Here is a 12,918-nt window from a genome sequence, read left to right as displayed (position 1 = left end):
ATTCACAGTATATCATTTCATATCTGACAAAGATGTACAGGGAAACTATCAGCTTAGCACGAGCTGCAGACTTCTTAGCAGTGGTGGCAATTAATGATAGAAAAACAAACCCAATCTCTCTTATACCATGTTGAATTTGCAAAGCTCAAAGTCAAATAAATGTTTCTAAAGCAAGCCGCTTTCATTTGAGACTTAAGATACACACCGCTGAACTCCCACAATGGTACTTACAAAGGGTTTGTTAGAAGCACATAATTGCAAAATCTGCTGTGCTACTGATGGGCAAAAAATATAGTAAGGATTGTCCTTTACATTAGTTAAAAGTATGAGTCAGGTAGTTTTCAAACATGCACAAGGTAGGCATTTAGACGGTGACCTATGAAAATTACATTTATAGATATACAGTTAGCCCTTTGCATTCAGAAGTACCTGATTTGTGCTTACAGAAAGATGAGTTAACAATCTTTTTTATTAAATAAAATGTTGACATTCACAGTGTAATACAATCATGCAATTTATAATACATGCAGAACACATCAGTGGCAGTCGTCAGAACATTGTACATATTACCACTTCAGACCACCATAACAGGAAGAAAATGTTTTGTATCAGCCCTTAGTTTCCCTTCAAAATTAAAAAGAACAAACATATTTTCCAGCACTGGCAAAATATATGGAGTCTAGGTCTTACCTTGTGTCCTGGAGATCCTCTGTCTCCTGGACTGCCTTCCAGACCAGGAGGTCCTGGAATACCCTATGAATAGGAGCATTTTACATATGTGGTATTCAAAGAAATACACAGGTGACATAAAATTTACATTTTCTATTGGAAATCAACAGATTTCCTTCCTTCTTCCTTTATTTGCTACATGGTTAAGTTCCACTGACTTTAGTGTAAATGAGAAGTAAGAAAGAATAGCAGAAGGTCTGACATAATTTACATTTTTAAGAGATAAAGAACCTGATAGCATCAAAGCACCAGTTTTCTTCCAGTAGTTCAGCTCATTTTTGTTAAGTGCATTATTCATCCAATATGTTCGAAGCCCATTTAGAAATACAACCCTCAAAATAAAATTAGCACATGCACATCTTTGCTATTAGTGGCAAGAGCCTAGTTTGATTTCTGGCCTTTTTGGAAAAGCAGTGCTGGGTAAAAACAGTTCAGTGGGACTGAACTCTTTCTGGTTTGTTACCACCCACAGCTACCAGCTCTCCTTTCTGTGGGGAGCAGTCAGCCCCTGTAACCCACTGTCACACCAGAGGAGATCTGAAGTTAATATTCAGCCGTGGAAAAGCTTGGGGGAAAAAAGGAGAAAGAAACACACAAGAAGCCAGAAAAATCAGGACAAAGAAGTCAATGGGGAATAAATGGGATCATCACACTGCTCTTAAACCAACAAATTTCTTCTACAGTGTTTTTTTTTTGTCTAAAAGGCATAGAAGGGAAGTGAATTGGAACAGCAGGAGGACATTCAGAAATAGTCATTGTTTCTGTTTAGTGTGATGTACACAGGGACAGCATTAGCAGCCTTTGAAAATGACAGACAACTTCTAAAAATCAACACAAGTGTGCCATCCCCACATCAAGGAGGAGCCTATTAAAAAAAAATCCATTGAAGAACAGCAATGATAAGGTACTTGCCATTCTCCCTCTATATCCTTTTAGTCCACGTTCCCCTGGAATTCCATTGTCCCCAGCTTCACCCTAGTTAATTGGAAAAAAAATCTAGTTAAAATGTGAAAATAGGCTCTTCTGATAAAAATGCAAACTTCTCCAGAAATTATGACAGCATTCTTCCACCGAAACACAGGGATATGAAAGATTGCACACAAAAAATTAGTCATGGAATAATGTAAAAAAAAAAAACAAACCAAACCTACACAATGACCAGCCAATGATTTTTCACCAGGGAAAAAGAAAATGAGGTGAAGCAGTTACTTCAATGCGACATCGTAACGTAACAGAAGACAGGCAACATCTTGTTTCACACAAGTGAAAGCACTTCTCCCTCTAATCTGCCAAAACCACATTGTAGACTGCAGTGTATTGTCTCCAAATAATGCCTTCTTTGGCAGAAGTGTGCTGCTTCCAAAATGTGATTTATCTATTTGTTTATTAAAGCACACTGATTTCTCATGAGGCACAGAGGTGAGATTGACTGGCCTGTAGTTCCCTGGCTCTTCTTTTTTAACCTTTTTAAAAATAGGGGTTATGTTTCCCCTTTTCCAGTCAGTGGGAACTTCATCAGACTGCCATGACTTCTCAAATATGATGGATAGTGGCTTGGCAACTTCATCCGCGAGTTCCCTTAGGACCCACAGATGAACCTCATCAGGTCCCATGGACTTGTGCACCTTCAGGTTCCTCAGCTGGTCTCAAACCTGGTCTTCTCCTACAGTGGGCAGTACCTCATTCTCCCAGTCTCTGCCTTTGCTGTCACCTTCTGCAACTTGGGCAGTGTGCTTAGCACCCTTACCAGTGAAGACCAAGGCAAAAAATTCATTGAGTACCTCAGCCTTCTCCATGTCCTGGGTGACCATGTATCCCATTTCCTTCCTGAGTGGGCCTACATTTTCCCTAGTCTTCCTTTTGTCACTAATATACCTATAGAAGGCTTTCTTGTTGCCCCTGATGCGTCTGACCAGATTTAACTCTACCTGGGCTTTAGTTTTCCTAACCTGATCCCTGGCTGCTCAGGCAATTTCCCCGTACTCCTCCCAGGCTACCTGTCCTTGCTTCCACCCTCTGTAGGGTTCCTTTTTCCGTTTGAGATTGTCCAGGAGCTCCTTGTTCATCCACGCAGGTGTCCTGGCGTTTTTGCCTGAATTCCTCTTTGTCAGGATGCACTGCTCCTGAGCTTGGAGGAGGTGGTCCTTGGATATTAGACAGCTTTCTTGGGTCCCTCTTCCTTCCAGGGCTTTATCCCACTGTACTCCATCAAGCAGATCTCTGAAGAGGCCAAAGTCTGTTCTCCTGAAGTCCAGGGTAGCAAGCTTGCTGTGCACTCTCCTCGCTGCTCTAAGGATCTCAAACTCTGCCATCTCATGATGCCAAGGCTGCCCTTGAGCATGACGTTCCCCACTAGCCCCTCCTTGTTGGTGAGAACAAAGTTCAGCATGGCACCTCTCCTTGTTGGCTCCTCTATCACTTGAAGAAAGTTATCATCAACGCATTCCAGGAACCTCCTGGATTGCTTACGCCCTGCTGTGTTATCCTTCCAACAGACATCGGGTGGCTGAAGTTCCCCATGAGGACGAGGGCTTGTGAATGTGAGGCTACTCCTATCTGTCTATAAACGGCCTCATCGGCTCAGTCTTCCTGGTCAGGTGGCCTGTAGCACATTCCCCACTGTAACATCACCTGTCCCTGCCCTTCCCTTAGTCTTGACACATAAGCTCTCAGTCAGCTTCTCATCCATAGCCAAGCAGAGGTCCTTGCACTCCAGCTGGTGCTTGACATAGAGGGCGACACCTCCTCCTTGTCTCCCCTGCCTGTCCTTCCTGAAGAGTCTGTACCCATCCATTTCAACACTCCAGTTATAGAAGCCATCCCACTGTGTCTCCATGATGCCAGTTAGATCATAGTCTTGCAGGTGTGTGTGTCTCTAACTCTTCTTGTTTGTCCCCCATGCTATGTTCATTTGCACAGAGGCATTTTAGTTGGGCCCCTGACAAATCTAACTCCCTGGCTGGAGTGGCTATTTTTCCTTTAAGCTGAACTCCATGTGCTCTCCTGCTGACCTGCAACCCATTTCCAGGTTTTGGGCCTCTACTACTGGTATTAGCATTGCACTGGTAGGAGTGGGATGGATTCTGATTCCTGTTCCCCAGCAACTCTAGTTTAAAGCCCTCTTTACAAGGTTGGTAAGCCTTGACCAAAGATGTTCTTCCCCTTTTCTGACAGGTGGACCCCATCTGGCCCCAGTAGACCAGGTTTCTCAAAGTGAGTCCCATGATCTAAGAAGCCATACCCCTGGCTGTAGCCGGTAGATTTATTTATTTCTATAGAAATCTGTAGATTTGCCAGATTCGCCGGGCCCTATCAACCCCCTTCCCTTTGACCAGGAGGAATGATGAAAAAACTACCTGTGCTCCAGAGTCTTTGACCACTGCTCACAGGGCTTTATAATCTTTCTTGATAGCCTTCAGGCTGCTCTCAGCTGCATCACTGGTGCCCACGCAGACCATCAGCAGCGGATAATAGTCTGAGGACTGCGTGAGGTTTGGTAGTCTCTCAGTTACTTCCCTGATATGAGCCCCTGGCAAGCAGCACACACCTCCCTAGAGAGTGCATCAGGCCAGAAAATGAGTGTGTCCGTACCTCTCAGAAGAGGGTTGCCTACAACTACCACCTGTCACCTTTTCTTAGTCGCACTGGTTGCTATTCAAACCTTCCTGAAAAGACTGCACATGGAGCAACTTTGATGAGTAAACTATAAGAGGGACAAAGGCAAACAATAGGTGGGCTTTCCAAAAACCATTTCAATCTAGACTGTTTCCCTCAAAGTTAGGGCTCATTCAGGATGCTTGAACCTTCCCTTTCCATGTCTTTGTGAAAGTTGCTTCATTGTAAAGCAGCCAGCATCAGATTGTTCCTCCCAGCAAAACACAGCAAAACACCTGCTCTGTTTTTATTTAGCACTTACTGGCTGGAAAGGGGAGAATGGCAGATGAAAGCTTTCAGTCATTTACCACTTACACAGGTTATGCCTCCCTCTCCTTTAACCAAAACTGAATCCTACTTCTTTTCACAAAATGCCCGAAAAATTCAATCAATGCATAGAAATTTATCTACAAAAACTATTCTAATTTTTAAAAAGAAATATTGGCAATAGTATCAGCCATTTTTGGAATGGCATAATTCTATCAGCTACATCTGAGTTACACCCATATAACCACAATGCAGTAAAGAACAAATTATTTAAGCTAACATATATGAAAGCCAGAGAACTGTTGAGGTAAAAAAACAACATATACCTTTCGTCCAAAATCTCCAGGAAATCCTTTATTTCCCTGTAACATAGAGAGTAGAGATAATTAAATTCACAGTGTCATCCCAGTGTGTTTTCGTAATTGTCATTTGAAAGCAATGTGCTGTTTTGTATGTATACGCATTAATACTAACATTATGTATAATACATACACTGCATATGTAACTTATATGGAAATATACACACACATATATATAAACTACTGCTGATGAGGATCTACTTATAGCTTTAGCTTGTTCCAGTCATGAATAAAGAGTGAAATTTCCCTTACACTGGCAGCTAAAGGGGACCAATCTTAGCACATGAAAATTCTTGAGGTATGTTTCTAGTAAATTAGATGTAGGGCAGAGGCTGGTATTTGTTGGTGGTGATATGCCAAGCTGTATTTTTCATTTCCAGAAAACGTACTAGCAAGAGCTTCATGTTGGCTAGGAGACATTGTCTTGTACGGACACAATGTGCCATACGAGCAACATTTAAGGACGACAACAACTCTGAGTTTTTTGAATTCAGGGGACAGGCTCATGGCTCATTTAGCCTTGCTGGATCCAAAATCTCTCTCCAGAATGTCTCAAGACCTAATGCCTCTGTCAGTGTGTGGGATGAGCACCTCCAGTTTGTCTTCTCCTTCCCACACATTCCTTGCTCACGGTTTCACCAACAATTGCCACAGTCTCTGGTTCTTCCCAAGGAAACCTCAAAGGCCACAATGCTCACTTCTCACCAGGACCTTGCCAATGACTTTTTGCAGAGCATAACTTGTGTTTCAGTTGTCTGCATAAAGGAGCTTAATAGCTTCTTTAGATGTATTCTGAATAAAAGACAGTTTTGCAGTCACCAGCTCTTATAAATTGTAGGAATATAAAACTGGAAGGAAACTTGCTAGGTGATCGGACTGGCTTTTCTGCCAAAACATCATATAATCCTGCTTCTGAAAGCATCAAGATCTATTTAAAAATCTACTGAAGCCTCCTGCATCCTACAACCACTACCAATAATATATTCTAGAATCATGATATGAACTAGCTTCATCAGCATGACAAATGATGGCTCTTGGCCACAGGGACCTTATAGTCCAAGGTTAAGGGTGCAAAACGCCCTGTGAACCACACTGATTTTAGCAATTCATTGTTTAGTCTCAGGTATGTGCTTATATAGAAAAGCTAGTGAATTAGTCACAGTGAGTGATAATTCGAAATACAATCAGTAGTTGTGTAGGTTAGAGTTCTATCCATATCCCTTGGGATGAAATTCAAATACCTCTAAATGGTGTTTGTTGTTTGCATTTCCCCTAGCTTTCCCTCTTATACATCACTTCAAAAATAATGGAGAAAATAACAATTTCCTTCTGATTCCTCTTTCAGTTTTACCTTCACTCCTTTTTCTCCAGGTAGGCCATATCCAAAAGCACCATCTTCTCCCTGCAAACAGACCATTTTTATTTCGGTATTTGCATTTGTACTCTTCTTGTGTCTATTTGCACCTTAATTTACTGACCAGGTGTTAATTCAAGTGCCTTGGAGTACAGAACCACAGGAAGTCTGATGTAAGGAATTGCAATACATTGAGGAGGAACAAGATGACTTCTACTCCATTTCACCTCATACATATGCACGCTGTGCCCCTGAACCAATCCAAAGAGAAGCAAAATCTCTGCAGTTCGTGGGAAGTAAGAGCTTAGAAGTGAACACAAAGGTAGAATTTGGTCCTGGCTTGACCCGCAAAGACAAGAAGGATGGTGGGAATATGTACAACATCGTCTCCAAAGCTGACTCAGTCTAACAGAAGGGAAGGAATACATAGAGGAGAAAGCTAAATCCACAAAAAAAATATCTCCTCTTGCAATCATTGATTACTCTGAAAATACTACTGCACTGTCTCTAACTGCACCTCAAAGCAAATCTTTAGAAAATCTAGCCCCAAAAGAAACTGCATTTTTATACTGCTACTAGAAAACAATCAAACTCTTATGTTCTCTTCACAACCAGCACAATTAGAACCACATTCCAAAATATCAGAGACAGAAAGTTTCAAACTCAAAACCTAAAGCACCCGGTCATTCTCCATTTACTAACTCAAACGATTTTTCTTCCCCATACCACTAATAGAAATATTGTAATATTACATTAGAATGCACCAAAGGCTTGGGGTCATATCTGCACTTGTAATTCACACCTGTTTTCATTCAGAATAACTCTAATATAATTGTTAGGAGACTCACAGCAAAAAGTAGCTTAAAATTGATATTCTCTCAGTTATTTGGAACGAAAAAAATCCATATTCTCTCTATTATTACACTTAATATGAGGTCTTAATTAATGAAATTTAAATTTTTCATGAGTTATATCTCTTTTAGGACAGGCCTCCTGCTTTAGGTCTGGTGTAGTCAAAATAAGCAGCATAAGAATAAAAATAAAAGTACAAACCTGCCTTCCACGCAAACCATATGGGCCTCTTTCTCCTTTTGGTCCTGGATCGCCAGGTTGTCCCTATTAAAAAAAAATAAAATAATTAAGTAAACCATTCCCATACTCATTTGAGTTATGCTTGGTTAAAGGGATACTGTGAATTTCAAAATTACGTTCTGCGAAGGAAATCTGAAATATTGTATTGAAGGTCCTTCTTCAACTCTCTAAATACAGGGATGTTTTCATAATATGGGCAAATTTTTTCAAAGAATATATGATTTCCAAACCAAAGAACAAAACATTTCTAGTGTCAGATCAAACAGCCTCTATTAAAGGATGACAAATTATAAGTATTAAAGGGGTAAAATCACTGGCTCCAAAAAGTCAGCTTACAGTCTTACAATCCAATTTCAAAAGGCATGGAAGAATTTCCTTCATCCTGTGGAATAACTATCTGACTATACCAGTTGACAAACCCCACACACTCATCCTCAAATATGAAGGAATTTGACTAACCTGAAAGAAGATATAACAACACTATTACCTTCAAGCTACTTTCTTATGAGTTGTAAAATCAGATAAGCAGCCTCAGAATTGCAGGTAAAAAAGTACCTGAAACCCAACTTTTATGTTAAAAGCTACTTTGCATTTATCCTTTATTTAGATGTGCAAATGCTAGACTGAGTGATCTCACCCAAAAGGTGAGGTTTTGTGTATATACTGAGACACCCAAATTTATGCTTATGAAAATGACGATTGTTTACTTTTGAGATATCCTACAAATCCTAAAATGCATAAATAAAGCATTGCAAATATCTTACACTTTCACCATAAAGACCGTTACTTTAAATTTTGTCAGGCATTTGTCTTTTGGATTCTTGGCTTATCATGATTCTGAAAGTTTGAGTTAAAAGGGAACACTGAAACTCCATTATAATACTTTTATTGGAATCACTTCTGATCTCTGGTTATGTGAAGCTTTGCCCCACACCCTTTAATAGCTTAGTCTGGCACAGAGCTTACAATTTCTTTTGGGAAGAGTAAATCAAATAAACATGGACTGTTAGGTCCTAATGGAAGAACTACACAACATAATATGGTTTACCATGCAAATGATAGCAGCCTTATAAAGCGCTTACAAACAGCTTATCAATTTACAGAATTAACAAACTATCCAGAGAGTAAAAGTTACACCTAAAGGTTCAATAGATGAAACAAAATTCATTTAAAGCTCTGTTTCCCTGAACTTTCTAGTTCACACTTTGGCAGAAAGAGGCTTTTCAAATAAAAGTAAGTCAAGACCTAAGAAGCTTACACCCTTGAAAAGCTCTGGACAGCTGTGGCTGCAGCTGTGGCCAGAGCCATTACTAACGTGCATATTGTGGTGGCTGGGCTTGCTTGTTTGTTTTTTTCAAAGGAATTTAAGTACCATACAAACTGCAATCCAAAACCAAACATGATAAAGCTTATTTAAACTTATTTAAACACAATTGCTACTCAGACCAAGAGACTCATCCTGCAGACATCCCCTGGACTTTTGCCTGGGAAATAGTTCCAGATTTGGATCCCAAGAACAGAATAGGCAAGCCATTTTTTAAATCAACAACAATACAGTAGTTTAACTAAGGGAACTTACTTTAATTCCTGTTTTCCCAGGATCTCCAGGAGTCCCTGCCAGACCCATACCTCCTGGTTCATTCTGAAATAGATAAAAGGAGACAAATACTACAATGTAACATAAGAAAGCAGACAAAACACACAGATTCTTTCTCAGTTTGGACTTACATTTTATAAAAATTGACTAATGCCACAAAATTTGTAGGCTACATAATCAGTATCTACCTGTCCTTACAGCCCTCCCTTAGAAAGGAGCCCTCAAGGTTCCAGGAAACAGGTTGATCATCCAGATAACACATAAGATGACATATCAATAAGATCAGCTTCTACCTCCAGTTCAAGCTTCCCGTTTGATTCTGGGATTCATCTGCAATCCACAGCTGAACAGAATGACTATGGAGGAAACTAACCAGAAGAAAACTGTAGGTGCTATTCTATTACATGTAAGTTAAAATGAAGGATATTGATAGAATTTGTCTTGAAAGTGGGTCAGAGAACATGATCCTATTTTCTCCAGGACTTTAATCCAATGTAAGTATTTTTGATATAACAAGAGTTTGGCTTAACCAAACTTTGCCACATCCTTAAGTATATCGTCTCTCTGAAATATCCGGCTGCAGAATGGCAATGACCAACTCATATAGTGCCAACTAAATGCTTTCCTCCAGGCATTTGGCAGGGATTAGTCAGCCAATGCAAAGAAAACTTAGCTTCCTGGTTGTAAAATAGCACACTCCACTTCTTCCTTTCCCCTCCCTTAAATAGCAGAAGCTCTAAAAACATAGAGACCATTATTACTTTCATTGGGTGGCACATTTTTTCTAGTCTTCATCATACCAATCTTTTCTTCTGTCAGTTCCAAACAAGTACTATTATCTGTCCTTATACTCTATAATTAGCAAAAATATCTCAACAAAATGGCTAGCAGCTGTCCATCAACATGGCCATTCAAAAACCTGCAGGGCAAAATACTGACCCCTATTACAGGAGAGCCTGTACTGCATCAGAAGCAACGAGAACTTTGCTTGAGCAAGCCTAGTTAGCATCTTGGCATCATATTTGTAGGCAAAGAGCAGCTGCCCCAGTATTCTAAAGAAAGCCACACTATTCTAAATATTTTCTGAAGAAAATCAACAGATGTGGGGTTTGGATGATACATCAGAGCAAAGGCAGATCTACCCTCCCAGCCCTTCACAGCTGGCTTCCAGAAGCTGTGATTGATGCCTTCTGTTACTGAACGTAACCAAGGACCTTTGTATGTAACTGATCTCAAGAACCAAAACTAATGTGTTTCTAAAGAAGCCCGTGCATTTTTTCATTTTTTTTTAAACAGGTGTAGAAAACGCACAGACAGGAAGATAGAGTCTTCTCCATTTCTTTAGCATCTTTTTAAATGAATATATCTCATTACAGGGTAACGAAGAGGAAAAGTACTCTTCTGCATTCTCTTTACAATGGATGCAGTGACAAGCACATTTTTCTCTATATAGGACAGATACATGAAGATTTCTATCTCTATCATCCCTCAGGGGGGTGGAGCGGGCCTGGAAATTGATTTGACTATATGCTAAGTAAGGCTTACACCAGTGAGAGTACTGTAGCTAGGGATACTACCCGTAAAGCTATCAAATAACTGCAGTAACTTTATTTAACAAAACTCAAGCAATGCGGAGTGGTGTTCAGTGGGCTTAGGTGAGGATTGGAATGTGAATTAAATATTTGTATTCTAAAACACAGAGTAGAAATATTAAAAATTCTTTGTATCTTGCAGATCACTGAGTCGTTAGGGGGAGGGACATCAGAAAGTGCAATGCTTATGGGCACAAGTTAGAACACAGGAAGTTCCGTTCAAATACACGGAAAAACTTCTTTACGGTGAGGGTGACAGAGCACTGGCACAGGCTGCCCAGGGAGGTTGTGGAGTCCCCTTCTCTGGAGATTTTCAAGACCCGCCTGGATGCAGTCCTGAGTAATGTGCTCTGGGCAATCCTGCTTTGGCAGGGGAGTTGGACTAGATGATCTCTGGAGGTCCCTTCCAACTCTGAAAATTCTGTGATTCTGTGATTCTCCACTGCCCAGACCAACATATCACATAATATGTAAAACACAAATGAAAACTAGAACAGTTAACTTGAGTGAAAAGATTAAAAGGCCACAGACTAGAATCATTTCAGATAATAATGCCATCAAAATAAAAGAATACAATGTCTTCCTGTAATACAGCATTGTATTTTCAGCTGAAATGCTTCAAATGACTGTGTATGTGTTTCCAAACAAAAGCAAGTTGATATGGTCAGATAACAAAAGTATTATTGACCACAAACATCTTTGTAGATATAAGGAATTGCATAACCATGTGGCATTCATTCCTGGGGAAAAATCGTATTACCAGAACAAGAAGCAGTTTCCTTTTGGTGAATTACAGCAGGAAAGAAAGTGAGACAAAACAAAGTCTAATGGATTCAGCAATTTGACTAGGCCTTTGCTCTTAAAGTGTTTTCGTGACCTGCTCTGCGTTCCTGAGAAAATCTACCCCTGCCCCTCTGCTTCTGCCTGTTTCTCCTCTGCTGCTGCTCAGCCCAGGGCTATTTGGGTCTCAGATGCTTTTTTCTAACAGGATGTGGCTCCACTTCCTAAAATAATGGCACTTCTGCTATGGGGAGGAGAGGAATCACTAAGGACATCATTAAAAACACAATAGCAGTCCCGAGTGCCATATGCCAACACATAATGTATTGTGTAAAAATATTCTGATACAAGATTCCTTTAAGAAAAGGTTTTCAAATACTGGGCAAGGAAAAAAAGTAGTCCTAGTCACTGGTTGGTGGTTGTGACCCACCTCATGAAGCATGACAATTTAAGTGCTAATTGGAAGACGGGAAATCAATTTTCTTTTTGGTCACTGAACACCACACTTGCAAATAAACACAACATTAACATCTACACAGCGAGTTCAATCAAAATCCCTTGGATTTCAGAACACTGAAGACAGTGAGAAAAATGTACACCTTTTGGACAGAACTGACAAAAATAAGTGAAATTCAACCGAGACATGTGGTTCATAAGCTGAACTGAAGCCTCCTCAGCTCACTATTGGCAGAGGAAGATAAAGATAAGCAGATGGTTCCCATGGTAAATTGTTTGCTGGGAAATATAACTTTAAACAAGACTGCATATAAAAAATTAATTAACTGTCACATCAAGGAAGCATTCAAGATGCTAATAATAACAAGCATTTCATGCCTGCAGAAAATCTTGCTTTAAGAGTCTTGTTCTCATGACAGAAAGACAGAATTTTTATGGATAAGTACACAAATATTATCTAGACTTGAATGTTGTGTGACCTCAGAAAAAAACAAGTGAAAACAGTTTTTCTTTGCCATGACAATCTCAGAATTTGGCAACAGAATAGCAAAGAGAACATATGTGAGTGATCTACAGCACACTGACAGTTCAAAACCAGTATGTTGCAAACTTGGTGCTCACATCAGAAGTTGGGTAGGGCATGATAGTCACAGTGTATTATATTTGATTCTAAAAAAGGCTTATAGAGACCATGACTATGCACCACCAAGGTTGTCCCCAACTAAAATGTAGCTTCAAATTCTACAGGATGAGGTTCTAAAAAAATCAGGCATTAATTTGGTAGAAAACACAGATACCAGGTAGAAACCTTATGCTTTCATCAATATGACCTCTCCCTTTCATATTTGTAATTATGTTTTCAACACCAAAGTCTCAGGGAACAATGTTACAATGAAAACAATACTCATCTCCTTAAAGCCACTCATGGACTGGCATTTCAACAAAATGGAGCCACATAAGCAGTTTAACTTGTACTCCCTCATATAGAGCAACTAGTATTTTCACTCTTTTTTTACTGAGAAGCAACAATTTGCTTGA

At 39.9% G+C, this 12,918-nt stretch overlaps 1 protein-coding gene across 1 annotated transcript in view; it reads right to left on the bottom strand.

The window, feature by feature from the left end:
* LOC309686464 (collagen alpha-6(VI) chain-like) overlaps positions 1-12,918 on the bottom strand; it is a gene marked incomplete at both ends in the record, with an annotated part of 56,176 nt that overhangs the window by 13,776 nt on the left and 29,482 nt on the right. The window contains 6 exons of the mRNA XM_082499164.1: positions 691-753; positions 1,642-1,704; positions 4,977-5,012; positions 6,361-6,411; positions 7,417-7,479; positions 9,035-9,097. Coding sequence (XP_082355290.1) covers positions 691-753; positions 1,642-1,704; positions 4,977-5,012; positions 6,361-6,411; positions 7,417-7,479; positions 9,035-9,097 — 339 coding nt within the window. The remainder of the gene's footprint in view (positions 1-690; positions 754-1,641; positions 1,705-4,976; positions 5,013-6,360; positions 6,412-7,416; positions 7,480-9,034; positions 9,098-12,918) is intronic.

The sequence above is a fragment of the Vanellus vanellus genome (assembly GCF_965231255.1).
Source record: "Vanellus vanellus genome assembly, chromosome: 2".
Taxonomy (NCBI): Eukaryota; Metazoa; Chordata; class Aves; order Charadriiformes; family Charadriidae; genus Vanellus; species Vanellus vanellus.
The sequence above is the reverse complement of the archived record's forward strand: the minus strand, read 5'-3'. Positions and strand labels throughout refer to the sequence as shown.